General features: G+C 38.6%; 1 protein-coding gene across 2 annotated transcripts in view; it reads right to left on the reverse strand.

Annotated features, from left to right (window-relative positions):
- Positions 1 to 23,059, reverse strand: part of Ac76E (adenylate cyclase type 2 Ac76E) — a 943,073-nt gene that overhangs the window by 255,493 nt on the left and 664,521 nt on the right. For both annotated transcript variants that reach the window (XR_014443972.1, XM_083143984.1), the window contains exon 8: positions 9,988 to 10,099. Coding sequence is in view for 1 of the 2 variants with exons in the window: in XM_083143984.1 (XP_083000110.1) it covers positions 9,988 to 10,099 (112 nt within the window). In the remaining variant the exon portion in view is untranslated. The remainder of the gene's footprint in view (positions 1 to 9,987; positions 10,100 to 23,059) is intronic.

Below are 23,059 nucleotides of genomic sequence, written 5' to 3' on the forward strand. Positions count from 1 at the left end.
GCACCAGACCTTGAATATAGTTGTTTTTATTATACGAAGATAAAATATACTCGTTCGTCTAGAGAACAATCCAATCACCGTTCGTCTAATATCACTAAGGTAAGGACTTAGGGCAGTGCGGGCTATTCTCAAAATTATATTATTGGTATCCTGAGATCCATGCCAACCCTATTAAACAAACACTTCAACTACCCCAACTTACGAGGAATTTATACTCAAGCTCTCAGCCTCGAACCCCTGTCCTTTAGTAATTTCAAGAATCTGAAATATTACATGCAGATATTCTGAAAATACACAGTTTCATTTCATGCAATGTACAAAGAGAAATGTCATTCCTTTAAATTAACAGTTCCTGTCACGTTTCACACAGTTGTAGGATAACATGTCACACAAACCTGCGTTCAATCAAGCGATACGGATATTTCACACCGTCTAAAGCAAAATATTCACTGTGCATGCGCGAACAACAGGCCAGGGCGACACGATGCACCGTATGAAAAAGAACTCAGTCCGAGGGACACACAAGCAACAGACAACACAAGCTGAATGCTTGATTGCGTTTATTACTGAGAGCCAGTTACCAAGAGACACGTGTTGCTTCGATATGAAGTATCCCTAAAAGTAAGCAGCTTTTGAAGCACAGTATGAGTAGTTAGTAGACAAACAGCAGTGACAAAACATATGTAATGATATAGATATATATATATATATATATATATATATATATATATATATATAGAGAGAGAGAGAGAGAGATAGAAAAAATTGCCTACAAATCCGCACCCTAATCAAAATTTATTAAACATATCAAAACATATTTTTTCATTCATCAATTTTTTACGCTTACAATAACCTCTAATTATTACTAAATCAATTTTTGTATTTTCCATCTAATATCTTATTCTATTTAGCTCTTGCCAGTAGGCACTTTATCTTCATATGTACATTTTTTTTGGCCTCCATCTCATCAGACTTAGGCTATCATTCATTAATTTCCTCAATTATCTCATCCAACTCGTTTGCATTTCCACCCTTCTACATAGGAGTTGTAGCTTACCTGGCGACGTCAATTGAACAGGGGAGGTCAAATCAGCGTTAGCTTCCATCGTATACATTGCTCTCATCTTCAGGGATGAGATGTTGTTGCTATGTATGTGCTCGAAACGTTGGAAGATAACGCCGATATAATCTGGCTGGTACACCTGTTCGAATCCTTCTACATGCTAAATTGAAACAACAATCTTTCGTAATCATTAAACGGGATGGAATAAATAGCTGGGAGGCTTTTGTAATATTAGTAATTTAAATTACATCCCCATTAAAAACTGAGCATCCTCGATGGCGAAGTGGTAGCGTCGTCGCCTTGTAATCAAGGGATCCCGGGTTCCATGCCTGGCTCAGTCCCGATTAGCCTTACTGTGCATAAAGTGGACTTAAAACACCAAATCAATAAATCATTAAGAATTAATTTTAAAATTTTATAATGAATTTCGGGTGAAAGATTCAATATACTAACCTTCATTATTAATTCAATGCCTAGAGAATTATAAAAAATCGGGGGGAGGTTGTATTTATATACACGAACGCTCGGGAGCCAATATAAGTTTACAACCTGCAAATCGGGTTTTCTCTACCGATTCAATATCTCCAATGTTGTTTGTGCTGCACCTGATTCAAAATCGGTCATAATTTATTTCGGAAATTATTTTTGGGAGAATAAAGACAGTCGATAGGAGAGCTTGACTGCCGTTCGATTCCCGGAGGAGAGGGTGAGGAAAGTGGGCTCTCCCACTGCATGAGGTGCATCTACGTACAAGGGACTCTACTATACAACTACGTGGGAGCATAGAGACGATCTGCATCGCCTCTATAAATAACCGAGACTATGAATATGTAAAGAGCAACCACCACCCACCCACCAATATGCCTTCGAAACACATTGCATAATTCAGGTAGGTGGCTTTACCAATTTCTTTCAAATACAAGTAGCTAATTATAGTAACAAAACATATTTTTATACATAATTGGATTTTTCAAAATTACAATAAAATAACAAAGCAACCAATTTTGTTGTAATTCTATAAAGAATAAGTTAACGTAGGCCAGAATCGGTGAACTTCCCGTTCGGAAAAATGTCGCAGTTGAAGTAGTGGTCTAAACAGGTAAAAACTGCTTACTGGCACGTAATCTGACTTAAATTTGGCATAAAGCAGTCTATTTTTTAGTTTGAAAGACCTTGTGACATTTGTCGAGCCGGAATGAAGTTCTTCATAACTAATGGGATAAAGAAAAAGGAAAATTTAATTCGTAACACTACTAACGGACTTATTACGCCATTCGCATGATGTAATTAATAAATACAATAATTCTAATTACATGATTATTAAAAAGCAAACATTTCTTTGTAAATAATAATGTAAAATGCCTGTTTTTGAACAATCCCTCCCCTGTTGTAGGTTTGTTATCCATGAAATATCAATCTGGAAATTTTGTTTCACAGGTACCTGTCATAGAGTAATCCTTACGCTGTAAATATAATTTTTTTAGCTCCCCCATCGGAGACATCTGGGCTCAAAATTTTGAAAAAGAGAATCAAGAAACGATCAAAGAGCTATAACAGTAATTCAGCCGAAATACTCTGATATTACATAACTTCCCTAAAAAAAAGATCCTAAACTTTGAATTTTGGTCAAAATCAATATGTTAAAAAAAATCAAAAAACATACAATGTAGCTTGAAATGAACTGAAAACAATGTTTCTTTACCCAAGCTAGATGAGTTATCATAATTACCGCAACTGTCTACAAAGGCTAAAAATGCCGCAAATCATAAGTCAAACATGGCTGCAGTTTTTAAACGAAATCAAGTTTAGGAAAATACTACCCTTGCATAGGGGTTACAACAACAAAAATATATATAAATAGAAAAAGTTGACCATTTTGTTAATTATTATCTTTTTGGAAAACATGGTATTAAATAACCATATTTTGCTTTAGACCTAATATTAATTAAAATATGCAAGTTTGATTAAATTAGTGCATATATTGCGTATCAGTGAAAGTTTTATAAAAATAGATCAAATACACTCACAGTGTTGGTTTTATGCAAGGATAATGTTGGAAAATTTTCCGCTTGAAATCATTCACACTCAGAATCGAACCTGGGTTTACTACGTGGCAGTCCGATGTCATATTTTCTCTGCTTTTCTCATATATCAGTTTTTACTCAGTTCCACATTTTTTCACATTCACATTCAGAACATAAACATCCATGTCTTACTCGGGATTCGAACCCGGGACCCCTGCTGTCGAAGCGCGCTGCGCTAACTACCTCGCCCCGGAGGTCAATAATAGACTACTGGGACTCCTTATTCGTTGAAGAGAAGACGCTTTCACAATTATGTATGTTACAAGCCACATATTGTTGCTGCAGGACTCTATATTATCGTCTGGAATTTTGACACGAAATGGTAAGATCAGCTTTTGGCAGTGAAGACCCGAACAGCAAAACCTAGGACATGTCTGAGGAAAGAAATGACAAGGGTTTTACGACCTGTCAATCACTAACTGTCCGTGTACCGGAGGAGGCGTGTTCTTGAGGAGCCTCGCGAAGCGGGCCTGGACAAAACATCTGGTGGTGTAAACGCTGTGCGCGCTCTATCGGCAAAAGGAAGGCGAATTCGGAAAAGGCCTTTCCATGATATACAGTCTTAAGGACGAAGGAAGATGGAAGGAAAGTAGTTTAAAAAAGAAGCATAGATGGCAGCATAAGATAAACTAATATAAATGAATTATTGCAGAATAATTATCGATTTAGTGAAAGTATAAATATGATAAAGAGATGTAGATAAGATGGGAACAATGTACAAAGAAATAGATAGTAGATGAAAAAGAAAATTGAAGTAGTTTTCTCACTTAACCGATTAAAGCGTGTGGTAAATTTTAAGGCACATATAAAGAAGTACTCGACTAAGTACAAACTTCGAGAAGAGATTGATGTTTTAATATCGTTATGTGCGAGCCGTATTTTGATGACGTAAAAATTCATACAAAACTCAATTTTCTTATTGAAAATAGTATATATATTCCAACTGCAAGACAAACAATTGCTTCTTCACCTTGGTGTGCTGTACGGACTGTGAATAAGAAACTCGACAATGTTGTATTTCGCGATTTTCAGACAGGCTTTGTTGCGCTGGTAGTTAAACACAGAGTAAGTACCGCAAGATGACATTCAGACGAAACAGAAATTGTTGAACGTCTTATGTTTCAGCATGCACTGACACAAATGTTTCTTTAAATGACCTAAAAATGACGCAAAATTTTAAAAAATGACCGAAAAATAAAAAATGGTAAGAAATGACCCAAAAAATTACATTTCTTCAACCTGAGGAGGGTGTTCAGGATTTCTGTACTAGTTAGCAATGTCTACGTTGCACCAGTTAAAAGATGAAATGTCATCAAAATCCGGGGCCCTGAGGAAATGAATATCTACAATAAACGTATTCTTTAACAGTAATACTTAAAGTATCGAAAAATAATATTTTTTTATTTAAACAGTAAATATGGTTTCATTGGGAGTGTGAAAGCAGGGGACACGAGAAATCCATATAGTTTTACCTTGGACACCCTCTACATTTTATGGTGCAGTGCAGTTTACGAAATGTCCTCACATCTTCAGCAAGATTTATTTGCCCAATAATAGCCATTCACGAGGTAGCTCGGCCACAACTAAAACGTAACTTAATCTCATTGGCTGGTGGTGCATGAGTCAATAGTTGGTTGCACTGTTGCCAAATCTATTCGATAAATTTTACTACTCTCCTTTTATGTCGCCTTCCTACCTTTTTAGGCTAATTGAAAGAAAAGGAAGAATGATGATTGGAAACTGATGAAGGAGAGCTGGTGGCCGCCATATTTTAAATCAAGCAGTTCGCTTGTGGCTTAAAATGACATGGTTTCCTATGGAAAGCACTACATGAGGAAACCAGTGACGGTGCCAAAGGAGGGACAGCGCAGCAGAATGTATCCCCGGGCAAGCAAGAAAACCTAGATTAGTAAATGATTTTAAGTGCATTAAATTTGCACATTTAAAATAATAGTGGAGTATTAATACACTACAAAATAGTTTTAAGGAAACTTTCCTGCAATGAAAAATTTCATTTTAGCATAACAAAATCTTTAATTGTTCTGTTAGAAAGAATGATCTTGCCAAGAAAGTTTCGAAATAAATACCCAACGACTCTTCTATATACTGAATATTCGTTTTGTGTTCGTTTATGTTTTACGTATGGGAAAACGGGGTAATCCCGTACACTAAGGTAATGGCGAACACCAGGTTTTCTGCTTTTCTCCCTAGACAAGAATGATCCAATTGGTGCCGCCATCTAGCGTTTGCCACGGACAATGCTTAACACTCCTAGTGACGTCATTATTCTGTTAGACATCTAAGCCAGAGGGCAAAGAGAGCTTTCTTCAACGTTGTTCCTAATTTATGTGCTGTATTTGCTTCTGATCGATGGAGAATGATATATTATTTTTTATGTCGTTTACTCTTGTAGATTGTACATTTATTTAGGCTATTTTAAAACACACTGGGATGCTCCTATATTATATACAGCACGTGTGCTGATAACTAAAATAACAAGGCGCAGAGAGAGTTAATGGCGAACAGGTGAATCCTTCCGCAGAGGTGTGTGAAAAATTTGGAAGATATAAAGAATTGTGGTAATATATAATCTACGTATATAGTATATAAAATAGATGTATGTATGTTTGTTCCGGCATAACTCTCGTACGCCTGGATCAATTTCAACCAAACTTGGTACACATATCACTTACAATCCGGAAAGAAATAATGTAGGGGTAAGACACCCCTGACACCCCCTAGGGGTGGGGTGGGAAGGGGTGACATGCAAGAATAATCGAAAACGACCGATATTAGTGTGGAATCCATGGTTTTCGGGGTCGCTAAGATGAATAGTGACACTCCGAATGCCATTCAACTCCAAGACACCTCTGGCACTCCAAGGGTGGGGGGGAAGAGGGTGACATGTAAAACGTCCGATATTAGTGTGGAATCCATAGTTTTCGGGGTCGCTAAGATGAATAGTGGCACTCCCAATGCCGTTCAACTCCAAGTTCATTTTACACTATAGTTAGAATTCATTATTTTCCTGTCTAATAGAAGATTGGGATAAATAAATACCCGGACAACGCCGGGCAATCAGCTAGTGCACAAATACAAATCTAAGAACATTGCCTATAAGTTCTTGAGAAAGAAAATTAAAACATATTTGTGTGACTTTTGCTCAGGATATTGAAAAGAATACACTTCAATGTTTTGTGGCCCGAGAAATTGAATGTATAATGCTTCATCTTTATGCTAATATATACTTTGGTAAAACTCTACTTAAAATCAGCGTCCACAATCCTTATTTTTTATTTCGTTCGTTTGGGTATATATGAGAGTATATGTTATATATGAGTCATTCCATGCCAAATCAACACAGATATGTGCAATTTCCAACCTGACCATCTCCGATTTTCATGAAATTTGGGTAGTTGAAACTATGCATGGAACTTAGTAACTATGAAAATTTTTAGTCTCGTGCGTCTTGTAATTGTTAAATTATTCAAGGTCAAAGTTAGCAGAAATTGCCCTTTTTGAGCCCGCTTAGCTATACTAAATGTGCTGTAACTTGGCCACTATTTCGCCTAGAAAGCTCAAATAAAGCTTATTGTACAGGGAATTGAACAAGTTTTCCAGTGATATATAACAAGCTCACCTTTCAATAAAAATATAATTTTGTCACGTGACCTTGACTTTTGACCTTGAATATCTCAAAACATGTCATCACCGAAAATCGTGAAAAAAATATATTTGGTCCCTCATTCCATACTCTAAAACATATCAAAAATTCATTCTGGGACTGCCATGGGATCAGAAGATACAAAATAATATGTGTAACTATGTGACTGATAAAAGCCTCATTACATGAACTATGACGAGTCAAAAGTCCTTTAACACCCCCTACAAAATGTAAAGGAGTTATCCTGGTCATGAAAGAAATATGTTAGGCACAGGGAGATCTCTAGCTGTGTGTGTCAAGCGCAGGTCCGGCATATTGTTGACCGCCATATTGAATTCAACGCAAACATTTCAAAGGAAAGTGGGTGATGTGAAATATCAAATCAGGCTAGAATTTCACGAGAAATGAAGCAGCGAAGGTTTTCCCAACTTATTTTTTGGCAGCAAAACGTTATACGCATATCTTTCACTTATGATATATGCACATTAGAGTGTTGTCAATATTCCTGTGAGCACACTCGTTGACGTCTGTCACACTCACATAGAACATTTGGCAATGTAGCAAGTGCAACATCATCGCAAGTAGCAACTATGCCTTCTCTCAGATGGTCAATATCAGGGACTATTAGTGCATGCACCATTCTCTTCAAATGTTTCTGAAGGTAAAAGTCCTCCTAAGATGTTAGATCTGGGGAATGTGCAGGCCTTTTAATAGATCCCCATATGCCCATCAATCTACCTAGAAATTTACCATGAAGAATGTTTACATAGTGTGGTCACACACTGTCCTGTTTCAAAACTCTGGAAAAGTGCCATACCCCGTAAGCAAGGATGAAAAACCTGTTCACTTAACATAACACATCCAAGAAGCCCTCACCATTTAAGGTTCCGTTGTTGAATATAGACCAACCATTCCAGTTCTCCATACACTATACCACATCATTAGCTTACCAGCAATATCCATTCGGCTGGGATCTGTCTACTGTAGATTATCAAATCACAGGTATTGCGTATACTTTTTATTAACTTTACCAGGAACATAAAAATTAGCATCGTCACTGAAGAATTTTTCATTCCAAAGGAAGTGTCACGTAATTGTTTGAGATACTTTTCCCAATATTCTCCACTATTCAAGTATTTGGTGAATGTTGCTGATTAAAATCATATGCAATGGTGCGTATACTTCTTTCTGTCCCAAGATGTCAACGAGATCTCGCCGAGTTCCTGACACGTTAGGAGCATTCTTAATACTTTGTTTTTAACACCTCGAAAAGGAGAAAATGATTACAAGCATGCAGTAATAATTTTTTGCTGGTTAAATATACTTTGGCAAAACCTTCGCTGCTTCATTTCTCGTGAAATTCTAGCCTGATTTGATATTTCACATCACCCACTTTCCTTTGAAATGTTTGCGTTGAATTCAATATGGCGGTCAACAATATGCCGGACCTGTGCTTGACACACACAGCTAGAGATCTCCCTGTGCCTAACCTATTTCTTTCATGACCAGGATAACTCCTTTACATTTTGTAGGGGGTGTTAAAGGACTTTTGACTCGTCATAGTTCATGTAATGAGGCTTTTATCAGTCACATAGTTACACATATTATTTTGTATCTTCTGATCCCATGGCAGTCCCAGAATGAATTTTTGATATGTTTTAGAGTATGGAATGAGGGACCAAATATATTTTTTTCACGATTTTCGGTGATGACATGTTTTGAGATATTCAAGGTCAAAAGTCAAGGTCACGTGACAAAATTATATTTTTATTGAAAGGTGAGCTTGTTATATATCACCGGAAAGCTTGTTCAATTCCCTGTACAATAAGCTTTATTTGAGCTTTCTAGGCGAAATAGTGGCGGAGTTACAGCACATTTAGTATAGCTAAGCGGGTTCAAAAAGGGCAATTTCCGCTAATTTTGACCTTGAATAATTTAACAATTACAAGACGCACGAGACTAAAAATTTTCATAGTTACTAAGTTCCATGCATAGTTTCAACTACCCAAATTTCATGAAAATCGGAGATGGTCAGGTCAGAGGCTGTGTTGATTTGGTATGGAATGACTCATATAGGTATATGTTAAAATTAGTTTCAGCGCATTCATAAAAATTATTTGCAACAGTACCCAAGTACCCATTCGTTCTGGGAGCAAAGTACGTACGCCCCTGATTAGAAGAAGAGAATGTATGTTGTTTCCGGCCTTAATACACTCGATTAAACAATTTGTGAACAATTTATAGGCATGCTTCCGTGGAGGAGAACCACCTCCCTGCCATTGTTATGGAATTCACATTGTTTCGAGAAGTTAGCTTGAAATCTTGCTGGGCAACATGTGGTCAGCAAGAGTAATCTCTTAGGAATCTACAGGGCATTTAGGGGAGTTAAATCCGCAGGAGAAGCAGGGAAGTGCAAGGAATCAATATTTGGGAATGCCACTAGAGTGAGGCTTTATACAGTCACGAGCATAAGTGGGTCACAGATCGGTAGGCAACCCGAATTACACGGTGATCTTGCATGTTTCGTATCATGCAAGGATACTCGTATTTTAACCTCTCTTACTTATTTAACGAAACTTCTTGTATTAATGATTCCATTTGAAGGAATGAATCAGGCTATTTTACGTCGCTCTTCTGCCATTTTGGGCTAATCGCGACGATAGGGATAAATGGTGATATGGATGAAGCAAGAGTCACATACACAAATGGACGATACAACACAATTTCCACATATGATTATTATTATTGCAAAGTGTAGGAAGTATCAACGTGAAGAAATATTATTAAATTAAGATTATTGTTATAAAATTTCACACTAAAAAATAATCAAAATATTGAATTTTTATGAGAACGATTACTCGATAGATTTATACTAGTTATTACAATAATATTTAAATTTAATAATGGGGAAATATTAATTATTCCCAATCCAATTTACAATGATTTAATAATTTGCAGAACGAAAGTTTTCGAAGAGACTGAATGCAATATGTAGACTCTATGTCTTCAAATTTTCCTCCAACTTTTATATTTTCATTAAATTTCGCTTTCCTTTTTCACCTGAAATTTGCCTTAATGAGGGATGCGACGAGGGAAATTTTCCATTTATGTGCAACACTGATGTGACGGCTTTGTGTACCCATGATGCACTTGAAGAAATAATATGGATGTCTTACCTGAGCTAACTGGTCGAATCTGCCGAAGAGTTCGTTGAGGGTCTTCACGAGATCAGAGGCACTCAGTTGTTCGGAGAGGGGGGTGAAGTTCACGATGTCTGCATACAAGATGCTGCAATGAGACAAGCATAGGCATAAGTTCGAATTGCGTCACATTGGTAAGCAATTTTAACATGTACGGTAAGGTATGATGGGCCACACATGTCTGTACAGGTAGTTCTTAAGGGTGGGATGAGAGGTGTTCAAGAAGTTCCACAAAAAATTATTTCAGGAAATTTCCTAACGATCATACAAGAAAGAGTTCCATTCAACGCCGTTACCATTGAAAGTATCAACGCCGTTGCAACTGACAGTTACTTTCAACGCCGTTGCAACTGACAGTTACATTCAACGCCGTTGCAACTGACAGTTACTTTCAACGCCGTTGCAACTGACAGTTACTTTCAACGCCGTTGCAACTGACAGTTACATTCAACGCCCTTGCAACTGACAGTTACTTTCAACGCCGTTGCAACTGACAGTTACTTTCAACGCCGTTGCAACTGACAGTTACTTTCAACGCCGTTGGAACTGACAGTTACTTTCAACGCCGTTGCAACTGACAGTTACATTCAACGCCGTTGCAACTGACAGTTACATTCAACGCCGTTGCAACTGACAGTTACTTTCAACGCCGTTGGAACTGACAGTTACTTTCAACGCCGTTGCAACTGACAGTTACTTTCAACGCCGTTACAACTGACGGTTGCTTCTAACGTCGTTACAACCAACAGTTACCTTAATTGATTTCTTTGTTGCTTTAAGTACACTTTATGCACAGAAAGGCTAATCGGCACTGGACCTACAGTTTAAAGTGGGATCCCAGCCACTATGTGCCTCCACCGGGTATCGAACCCGGGATCCCAACAGTTACCTTAAAAGTCCTTGCAAATCAAGGGTACTTTTAACGTCGTCACAAATAACAGTTACTTCGAACTTACTTATAACTTAACGTTAGCGCCCTCTGCGGCAGAGTGGTTAGAGCAGCGCGCTGCAACCTCAAGAGGCCCGGATTCGAATCCCGGCCTAGGAATGGGTATTTGTGAATGTCCCTTCATCAATTTCATCGTATCATCACTCATACTCATCTTCGCAGAAAAGTGGCAGTAATGCGAAGTAAATTAAGCCAATTTGATCAATCAATCAATAACTTAACAGCGTTACACGTAGCAGTTCATTGGAACATCGGTACAAGTACATTTACAGACATTACTGGAAAAATGTACACTGAATATTTGGTTTGTGGTTTCATAAACATGGCAGACACTGGACTAACATTACAGGCTCTAGTTTCATAATCATTAGAGAATATTTCATCAAGACCTCAGATGCTAACTAGATGTGTGGCAACTACGATTAGCAAGTGATGATTTAGAGCTAAAACCGACCCAAAGAGTTTATTTGTTGTGCACGTGTCTGCCTACACAATCTGCCAATAGGCTGAAACAGCGTCGACGGAAAAGTTGAGACAGCGTCAAGTAGCGAGGAAGGAAACTAGATGGCGTCGCAGTACGGAGTGTTAATATTTGACTTCCTTACGCTGTTCTCGAACGCTGCTTGATAAAACCCTGATGTTGCAATGGCATAGAAAACGTTTTCCATAAACTGTACTTTCCGAAACAACGAGAGAATCCTTGAGGATCGAGTAAGCTGGTGATGTCAACTAGTTCCACTTTTATATATAACCGAAATATGTAAAAATATGGACAACTTAGAAATTTCATCATGGCCACTACATCAACTATAGCAGAGTTAAGCCCGCCACAAAATGACCTCGGACTTCGTAACAAAAGCACAGAAAATTCATGTGAAAAGCTATTATTAAGCTATTAGATGCAGCAAAAAATGCTTACATTAGTAAGGAGTCATGTTGCCTTCTTTAAGTTCTGACGCTGTCAGTCGAGGGTTCTCTCATTACGAGAGCGTCTGTAGATTTGGTTGTTTTTCTTTGCTTCCCACCATCGAATTTGTGCTTTGGAATGACAGTCGGAGGCAGTACTGTGGTGGCTGCCAGTACAGCTCACCGCTCACGAGAAGAACCCCAAACGAGGTAGACGGGGAGCGGGGTGAAGGAAAGGACCGGTTCATTTGCAGATTTTAGGGGTAGCAGAAATCCTTCCGCTGCGGGCTAGTATCCATTTCGAAATGCGTGTGAGATCATTTGCGTCAATCACGCAGAGCGTGTGTCCGGATCAACAGTTTGCTGCTTTTCTTTCAGTGGCCAGAATACTTTTGTATTGCTTATTCTGTGCATTATTTAGACTGTATTTCAAAGAATTTTAAAAAGAATATACGGCAAGGACTTTAGGTACCAGATGACAAACTTTAACAAAAAGTTAACAACTTTCAACGAAGATGCAACACTTCGAACACACGTTTTGTACTTACTGGTGCTTTGGTGAGCTTATAGATTACATACCCTTGTAAAACAATTTCACACCGTTTCCGTATAAGTAATAATAGGCTTCATTATAGGCATATGTCTGTGTATTCTAATATTTATTCACTGGGCCCGTAATATTATACGGTTGTGAAACTCTGTCTCTTACTTTAAAATAATAACATAAATTGACATTCTGCAAGACATTCTGCTTTGGAGTTGTTTCTTCCAGGTCTAAAGTCAGGAAACCGTTCTTGTAAAGTAAGTTGTTACGAAAATCACATTTGCGTTTCTGCATGGTTCAGATCGTTGATCCGCAGAACTTCACTTCTCCACTGCCATGTAACAACTAAGAGTACAGCAGTTATAAACTATTGTATATTTCTCAATTCTGATGTGAAACTCAAATCAAAGAAGCCGCGGCATATCGCATATTCTTACCTATTGTTAAAAATTTGCTGATGACCATGAGCCGCGGTTTTGAAATCAAAACCTTACGCGACGACCGGCGACAACAGAAGAGACGGAAAAGTTCAACAATTTTTCTTTGTTGGAAGAAAAATTCCTTGGCTTTGCGCTTGCAACTGAGTGTGTCGTATTTCTTTACTTTGAAATTGAAGACAGAAATAATATTAACAATTATTATTAAATAACATTTTGTTACTAATCTTGAAGTTAAGCAGTTGTCTTTATTCCAGAAAAGATAACATTTCCAAATTTTCCTAAAAATATGCCCGGACCATTTTTAGGACCCGAAAAAGAGGACTACACCGTTTACAGCGAGCCCACATATGTTCCTCACTCAGGGTGCACTCCCCTAACCGTAATAGTGGAATCGCTACGTCACTGCACTTCCGTTGGGGATCATCTCCTGAGCGGTGAGCTGTACCTTCATTATGATTGATTTTGCCCGACCTGTTTGTTTACATATCGTCTTTATCGGGACGTTTTCACATCGCCATGCAATAATGCTGGCTTTTTTCACACTACTACAGTACTTTCCCGGGATATCACAAATACACCTGTACAGTTGACAAATATCCAACACAATACAGTAGGAAAATATCCAACACAAAATGCACCACACGAAAACACAGCAATTTATCACACACACACTACAGCTGCAAGTCACCCTTCCTGTGTCAACTAACAATACGAAATGAACTCGCTTATCAGCAGTAATACACTGTTGCCAGATACGTTCATGCAGAAACAATTCCGTGTTCGAAACAAAACAACTTAAGATACAAGGCTAGAAAGTGATAGACATCTTACTATGGCAGATTTCACATGAGGTCCGAAGTCATTTTGAGAATTTTCATTTTTTGAAATATTTTTTTTTTGGTTTATTTTACTTCTCTATTCTGCCACTTTTGGCTAATCGTGAAGATGGGGATGAGTGATGATATGGTGGAATTGATGAAGCGACACTCACAAAGAACATCCAGGCCGGGATTGGACCCCTGCCGTCGGAGCACGCTGTGCTAACCACTCCGCCACTGGGACAGCAGACGATAGGTAGCTAGTACAATATTTTTTTAAAAAAATGATTAAATGTAATGGTAAAACTTCGATAGCGTCCCAACGGATTTCTTGATGTTTACACAAGAAACTACTTACCGAAATGAGTTTCTGTAGCATTTAGAAGTTCTTATTGATATTTTCTTTCATCGAGAAAAACCGATGTTGTCCGTATATGCTAAATTGAACGAAAGGAGTGCTAATGGAACCTAACCTAGCAGGCCTAACCTAACCTCGTAGGCATACCTCGTCCCCGTGAATGGTTTGGGGGGCTACCCGTGCATGGTTTTTGGGGCTAACCTCAATGGTTTGTGGGGCTACCCGTGGATGGTTTCTGGGGCTAACGTCAATGGTTTGTGGGGCTAACGTCAATGGTTTGTGGGGCTACCCGTGGATGGTTTCTGGGGCTAACGTCAATGGTTTGTGGGGCTACCCGTGGATGGTTTTTGGGGCTAACGTCAATGGTTTGTGGGGCTACCCGTGGATGGTTTTTGGGGCTAACGTCAATGGTTTGTGGGACTAACGTCAATGGTTTAATAATTACTCTTATGTTTTCGTGAAAAAAGCAAAATAGCACCTTCAAGAATCTTTCGCAATGCAGACTAGGTAAGTACGAATGTTAAAAGTGACGAAATAAACTAGTGAGAGGTGTTGGGAAGCTATCGAAGTTTTACCAATGTAATGAGTTGTCAAGGATCATATGAATTCCATATACTGAAAGTTGATTGATTTGCTTTATATTACTTCGCCTTTTCTGCCACTTTTGGCTAATTTGCGAAGATGGGGATGAGTGATGATATGATGGAAGTTGATGAATGGACACTCACAAAATTGATTGATTCAGTTGGTATTTTAAGTCCCCTTTGTGCACAGTAAGGTTAATCGGGACAGGAACTACAGTTTAAAGTGAGATCCGTACCACTCCACCGGGTATCGAACCCGAGACCTCACAAACATTCATGTCCAGGCCAGGATTCGAACCCGGAACCCCTGGCGTTATAATGAAAGTGAACATAGCTAAACATGCTGATATTTAGTTAATGTCGTTAGAGGTGCTGTAATATACATAGTAACAATTCTGGCCATCTGACCAAAAAGATTATTTACAGTAGTACAGATGACACACACACAACATTTGCATTAATGTTAGACAATTACATTTTTAGTACACACTGCATTTTTATTACTGTTAGTATTAGAAATAATAATGACGGTAATAAACTTATCGATATTAACAATAATAATCGAACTGAGAAATTCAATTTAATGTACTCGTTTTTAAGCAACCGATTTCCAAAAACGGAAAGTAATTTGCTAAAGCGTGATTGCAAGTAAAATCTCAAATCTCGAGCCCAAATTACTACGTAACGAAGTTATTAGCTAGCCGCAGGGCTATTGCAGTTATGGAGAACCATTACATTTTTTATTGTTGAAAAAAAAGGCGTTCCTGAAAGTTTGACGTTCAACTCCCGAAACAAACATTAAACATGCAGTATCACCTATAACGAAACCTCATTCCGCTCATGTAATTGAAAAACAAGAAGTACGAGGAGAGAAAGGCGGGAGATGCAGAGTGTTTTTCTCCGGGGAAGAGTTCCTAACGAGCTATTTACGAAACACGATGCGGCGCCTGACTGTATCTCCCAGCGTGCACCGCAATACGGATATGCTATCCGGGTTGGCTACCCTCAAAGGGGCAACGGCTGATAATGAAAATACGGTATATGCATCCTGGTTTGACTCCGTGGAACTGAGAGCTTCTTGCCTCGGGAAAGCAAGGGTTTTGCAAGGATGTAATGACGGTATCTGTCTTTGAACAGTGGTACTAAGATTTATATTGTAATTGCAAAGGGAAACTAAAGCAGTCAATTGAATTCAGGGAACCGAATAGTAAGACTCGAACAAGTGTTCTCGGGTTACCAGCCCGACGCCATTGTAATGGATCTATGGGAGTGTCCATTCATAAATTTCATCATGATCACTCATCCCCATCTTCGCAAATTAACCAAAAAGTGGCAGGAAAAGCGAAGTAAAATAAAGAATATCAATCAAATCAAATCGTGTTACCAACCAGGTTAAATCGGCGTTAGCTTTCAACGTTTCGAGGACATACATTGCTCATCATCATCAGAGAATGAAGACCAGTCCAGGGTTAAATATGTGAATATGATGGGACGCTCTCTTCCTATTGGCTCGCTCTGGATACTGGTGTTCTTATTCGCTAGAGTCATGTCAATGTAATGTTCAATAAGAACACCAGGATCCAGAGCGAGCCAATTGGAAGACAGCGTCCAAGCTCCGCCCCATCATAGTCATACAGTTAACCCTACACTAGTCCCCATTATATTCCCTCATGATGAGAGCAATGTATGCGCTCAAAACGTTAGAAGCTAACGCCGATTTAACCTCGCTGGTGACCCGAGAACACTTGTTCGAAACACGTCACCAGGAAAGCTACAATTCCTCTTTTAGGATAATAAAACATAAGAAACACTTTGTCTATCGGCAACTTTAAATGAAAAATAAGAAATAATTTTTTGTAGTTAACTTACCAGTACCTTAAACAGGAAAATAGAAAAAATAAAAGCTTATTTAGATGCTAATTTGAAGAAAGAACACTCATTGTCTTTTCTGTGTAGTGATCAATTATGTGTGTATGCTTTACGTGCATTTTTTATCTTTGTATTTTTACGCTGCGTTTAATTGCTTAAGTGATTTTTCGTGTGTTTATATGTGGATATAAGCCCGACCCTGTGGCCGAGTGGTTAGCACATCGCGCTGCGACGCCAAGGGTCCCGGGTTCGAATCCCGGTCGGGCTTGGTTGTTTGTGAATGTCCATTCATCAATTTCATCATTTCATCACTCATCCCCATCTTCGCAAATTAGCCAAGAGGCACAAAACGCGAAGTAAAATAAACGAAATCAATCAATCAATCAATCATATATGTGGATATAAGAGGTGACCCTTTCTCAACATACCCAATTGGGAACCTCACTTCCACACTCTGGACTGCTTTTTGCAGACTAACGAGGCTCTGGTGTCTTGACTCACGGCAAGTATAATCCTCTATGGAACTTGTGTAGTGCTCTGTCCATAAGTTTATGGTTGTTCCTTCATGTTCCATCACTAGAGCCCTGATTTTGATGACATGTCTTCCACATAATTATAGCAGCCACTGTAATCAACAAAATTTATTCAATCCAAATCTCATTTGTGAAGGTCCTGACTGTTTGCCGTAGCCACTTTCCATGCAGTGAATATTTTGCCAGTGGGGAAATCTTGAAAGAAGCCGGAACCAGAATGAAATGAAACAGGTGGTGCCCTTTCGCAGCGGTCACGAAGGGGAGGGGGTGGTGAAGGCAGGGGGTAGGCATGGCGGCAAGTCTTTCCACCATGGGGGCCCCACAGCCTGTGCTCTGTCCTCTGGTTTAGGACACAACCGAGAAGAATTCCTAGTTCCCTGATATGTCGCTAGGTGTCTCTGTATCGCGCCGGGACAGGAAAACTCTTTTTCAACCTCCAGGCCACTCTTAAGTATTACAATCCTGAATACGAACATCTGGAGGGCCTCCCCGATGGCGCAGTGGTAGCGTCATCACCTTGTAATCAAGGGGTCCCGGGCTCGATAGTGGTTCGGATCCCACTTTAAACTGTAGGTCCAGTCCCCATTAGCCTTACTGTGCATAAAGTGGACTTAAAATACCAAATCAAACCAAACGAAAATATTATAAAAATGTCAATTTGATGGTGCATTTTTCGTCATATTTTCTATATTTTAAGCTTTGTCATTTTTTGTCCAATTTTCGCAATTTTACGGCTTTTTCTGGTCTTTTCGTAATTGAGAAAAGCAAAATGTAATTGCATTACACTTCACGTACTCATGTTTAGCCAGGAACTCATCACTTTGATGTCGGTAACCATGAAAGCAGGAATTCTATCGCCACGCGAATATAGGAACAAAGCAACATGCCGCTCCACATTACCTACTGCAATAATCCTGAATAAGGTAAGATCTTTACAGATTTTTATATGTACAATTCCCACATACACCTTGTATCGTAATTTCAATTATAACGTTACAGAAGTGAGAACCATGCCGTTCTAACTGTCATACCTTGAAATAATGACAATTTTTATAAAATCATTCTATTGATATTTGTAGGTCATTATATAGATCATTTTTCAAATATTTTTAGCTCACCAAAATCCGGGCCCTGTTCATCACCATTCATGGTAATCTTCGCAAATAGTCAAAAGTGTAGCTATTAGTTTCATGAGGAGTTGTTTCAAACAAGAGATGGAAATAAAGTACTTTAAAAAAAGAATCCTAGATGGCAGCACAAGACGAAATAATATAAATAAATTGTTGGAGAATAACGCGACTTGAAAAAAATGAAATCATTCACTCAATTTATATCTAAATCTTTTATATTCTAATCTATCTCAAATGGTAACTATTATAATCAAAGAAATAAAAAAAATCAAGGCAAAACATTTTACATGAAAGAACACAAGTTTTACAACGCAACACGACAGCAATAGCACAGAATTTTTGGATTATAAACCTTTTCGAGCAATGCTTCATCTCCAGGAGAACATCCAGTGGCATGATTATGAATCGACAACCAAACATGTTCGCCCATTCTACTCAGAATTTTGTTACTCTAATGTTTTTTTTCATTTTATTTAAGCCTTTCGAGTTGCTTTTTGACCTCAAGCGTCAACAATTTTGATCTTTTCATTTTTGCTTTCTTGGCGCCATCTATTATCATAATTAGTAACTATTTTACCCACTTCCCCCGTACACCTTCTGCTAATCCTTGCTGATCCCTTCAACAGTAAAACAGTAATGCTTGACTGTGCATTTTTTTTGTTATACTATATCATGCTTCAAAAACCAACACTTTCGTGATAAACCTTGCTGTTTTCATGACGAGTAATTTGATTCAAGCCTCAGTGGCTGGAAACTGTTTAATACATCCGGGACACAGCCAAGTTTATCCCTTATGACCATTTTACCAGGGATTGCTTAAGGTCGACTGCCCGGGGCGCCAAACCGGAATGTTCTTCTTGAGTAGCGCCAAAACCTTGATTTTTATTATATAAGTGTAGCTATTTGTTTCATGAGGAGTTGTTTCAAACAAGAGATGGAAATAAAGTAGTTTAACGAAAGAATCATAGATGGCAGCACATTTACTAAAAGTAGAAACATGATAAAGAGATGTAGAAAAGATTTGGACAATGTATAAAAAATGGATAATAGATGGAAAGGAAAATTCAAGTAGTTTTCTCACTTAACAGGTTAAATGCAATGCTTGACTGGGCATTTTTTTTGTTACACTTCATCATGCTTCAAAAACCGACACACACTTTCGTGATAAATGTTGGATTTCATAGCGAGTAACTTGATTCAAGCCTCAGTGGCTGGAAACTGTTTAACACATCCGGGACACAGCCAAGATTCAGTCTGGAAAGTTATGAAAACAAAGGCCTCGAGCTCCGAAAATTCGTGTGTTGAGAGAGCATTAAATTCATGACCTAACCGCTGCGTTCGTTCTCACCGATTCGTTAAACTGAACCTTCGTTAGCTGCAGGATTTTGTAAAGAAAATAAACAGAAGAGGTACACCTTGATGAGACAAAGCTACCTCCAAAAGGATGTGGGGCTGAGAAATAGAGAAGTAAACTTGACACCAATAGAAGATAGGGGAACGAAGGAGATGGAAATAGAGATATTAGAGAGAGAGAGAGAGAGAGATAGAGAGAGAGAGAGAGAGAGAGAGAGAGAGAGAGAAAGAGAGAGAGAGAGAGAGAGATGGTGAAAGAGAGAAACAAGAGAAGTGATGAAGCAAGAAAGAAGGATGAGAAGAAACAGAAAGAATGAAGTAGTTGAGTACAAAGAAACGGGAAGAAAAGAAAAGGAACTAATTGATCTTCAGGTTAGATTAGGCCTAACCAGTTCCGAACTGGTGGTAGAACAAAGCTTTAAAAGTGTTGCCAAATACAGACAAATACTCAAACTACCTGACCCCCTCTACCCCCCCTTATCTGACGCCAATACATATACTTTTCTCCTTTAGGATTGATTATTCCAAATATGTAACACACAAATATTCTTCCTTCCTACTACATTCCCCACCCACTATTCGCATCTCCTAAAGAAGTAATGCTATTTTCTTGTTTGTAGATCGCATTCATCATATTTCGTATTCAGGAGCACAACACAATGTGACATTTGATATGTCCCTTAGGCATGAAGACGTGTGGTGAGATAAGGAACAGAAAAATGGAATGAAACACAGTTGAACGAGATGAAACAAGACAGACTGTTTTAAGAAGAGAAAAAGTACCTTGTGTTCTGTTTCCAGTATAATCTAGATTCGGAAGGCCTGTTTGTGGATCGTTACTTTCCAGTGGCGGCGATTGGGTTCCAAAACTATGGGAGCAAGGTTCCAAAACTGGGGGGCAAGGATAGTTTACTTTCCCTTGATAGATAAGGTTTAGCTTAGTGCGGGGCCAAAAGTGGCAAAAAAAAGTGGGGGGTCCTGCCCCCCTATCGCCGCCACTGCTTTCTACAAGTAACATTGAGTGACCTGAGGTTATTTATAACAAGTGATCTGGTGTTACTTTCTACAAATGACCTGAGGTTATTACAATTGACCTGATGTCACTTTCTACAAATGACCTGAGGTTATTTCTTACAAGTGGCCTGATGTTACTTTCTACAACTAACCTGAGGTTATTTGTTACGAATGACCTGATTTTACTTTCTACAAGTGAGCTGAGGTTATTTCTTACAAGTGGCCTGGCCTTACTTTCTACAAATGACCTGAGGTTATTTCTTACAAGTGACCTGATATATTTACTTTCTACACATGATCTGAGGTTATTTCTTACAAGTATCCTGATGTTACGTTCTACAGTTTACCTGAGGATCGCTTCTACAGGTGACCTGAGGAGAGTTTCTTCTACAAGTGACTTGGACTTAGTTTCTACAAGTGACTTGGACTTAGTTTCTACAAGTGACTTGGACTTAGTTTCTACAAGTTACTTGGAGTTAGTTTCTACAAGTTACTTGGAGTTAGTTTCTACAAGGGACGACCTGGGATTATTTTTCTACATGTGAACCAGGATTACTTTGTGCAAGTGACCCGAGGTTATTTTCTAGAAGCAGTGGCGGCGATTAGGGTGACGGGGGGCAGTTCCTCTGTAGTATGGCATCTTGTCTACCAAGAAAAGTAAACTGTCCTTGCCCCCCTCCCCCACGTTTTGGCACACAATAGCCGCTACTGTCTAGAAGTGATCTGAAGTTAATCCCTACAAGTTAACAGTGGTCATTAAGAAGAAGATGCAATTTTTGGAAGAGATTGTTTTCGCCATAGGAACTATTGAATTTGCAATTATAGATGATGTAAAGATGTAAGTTAACATATTTGTTTATTGTTCTTTGGTATGATTAAAGTAGGTAAATAATACCTTATTGGTCGTATGTAGTCGTAGTCGCTGCTCAAATTAACTGAAATTTCTCTGTATAATTGCCTTGAAGTTGCAATCTGCAAGTGTCTTGAGTTGCTTTCTACAATTGGCTTGAAGTCCACTCGTTTACAATTAAGTACACCCTCACATACATACAATGGAATTAATTCTATCTCATTAGCTCTTTTTAATGCTATTTTTACATTTAGGTGGCAATCCTTGTGTTTCATATTAACCATGTCGATTTGATGGATATTGAAGATGATTAATTGAAAGGCATAATCACAAATTCCCATGCCTTGCTGAACGTGTAAGCACGGCATTGGACGTGTATCTAAATTTAAGCAATTGATACAATTTGTATTAACATGACCTTGCATCTAGAGCGCCCAAAAGGCGACATACAGGTTACATAAAAAAGAAAAATATAACTTTCCTTCTGGTTGTTGTTTTTGAAAGTTTCGCCAAACAAATAGCTCTTGAAGAAGTTCATTCTTCCCCTTGACAAGTTGTTACAAGTTCCTGTAGAGTTAAAGAACTTCCTTTCACGGACAGAGGAAAAATATATGATAGTTTGCAACATTCTAGCCCCTTTCCAAATTCCTCCAAAAGGACACACACACATGTGTTAATGTCAATCTTCCCCCGCCCATTTTTTTCTAAGCTGTCGCTGAGACAACCCAATGCTTCATTCTTCCATATCACAAAGATAGTATTTACCATCACCAATAGATGGCAGAGTTTTATTTAGTAAATTCAATCAAATTTAATTACAATTTAGGTGCAAAAGTTTCCTAAATATAGCATAAATTAGTAAGAACTCCTGCCATTCTTTTCTCAGGTACTGTATAAAGTGTTAGTAATAATAACTGAGTTTAGTCGGCGGAAATTATGCGAATTTCTCAAGAAAAGTTTGAAACTCTTCATTCCTAAATCTCAGAAACAGACTTCAAACTCTATGAGTCGTTTGCTTAGTGCGCTTATGTTAATTTACTGCGCAACAGCAACAAGAAGTAACTAAATATTCTAACCCGTGGCACAAGAGAGCATTGAGGGCCGATTGCCGGCCTCAATCTCATCTGATCCTACTCACTCCCCGATGTGGAAGATCATCCTCAACCAGTTACAGGGTGACGTGTGGTCAGCACGTCGAACCCAGAAACGGCATTGTAGGTTTCCATAACCGAGTTACGCTACTCGTTCGTAGCTCCCCAATTTCCTCACAATGGCGGGTGGCCGCACCGGCCCCATACATAGGCCGAAATCTCAGGAGGAAAGGATTTTAAAGTGCAAAAGTATGGTCGGGAAAGGAAAAAAATGTTCTGGAAGTGGTTTTTTTCTTTCAAAAAGGTGCTGATAGAATGCCTATATTCAATGCTCTCGTTTTCTGCGCCTTCTGTATATAATGCGCGCGGACCGCATAGAGAACTATTCTGCCGAATAGGTTTTGTTGAAGCTTGGGTTTGCTACATTATCTTGAGAACTATTGGGCCTGCAATGATTATATTACACAATTTTATAGCTCTGGTTCTGCTGTACAGAATTATACTATAGGATTTTATGTAGCTGTTCAAGAAGAGTGAAAATAATTTATCTTTCAGTCCAATTTTTTAACAAAACATGAAGGAAAAGGAAGAAGCATCAAAGAGGGGATA

Source organism: Lepisma saccharinum, chromosome 22 (genome assembly GCF_977018435.1).
Source record: "Lepisma saccharinum chromosome 22, izLepSacc3.1, whole genome shotgun sequence".
Lineage (NCBI taxonomy): Eukaryota > Metazoa > Arthropoda > Insecta > Zygentoma > Lepismatidae > Lepisma > Lepisma saccharinum.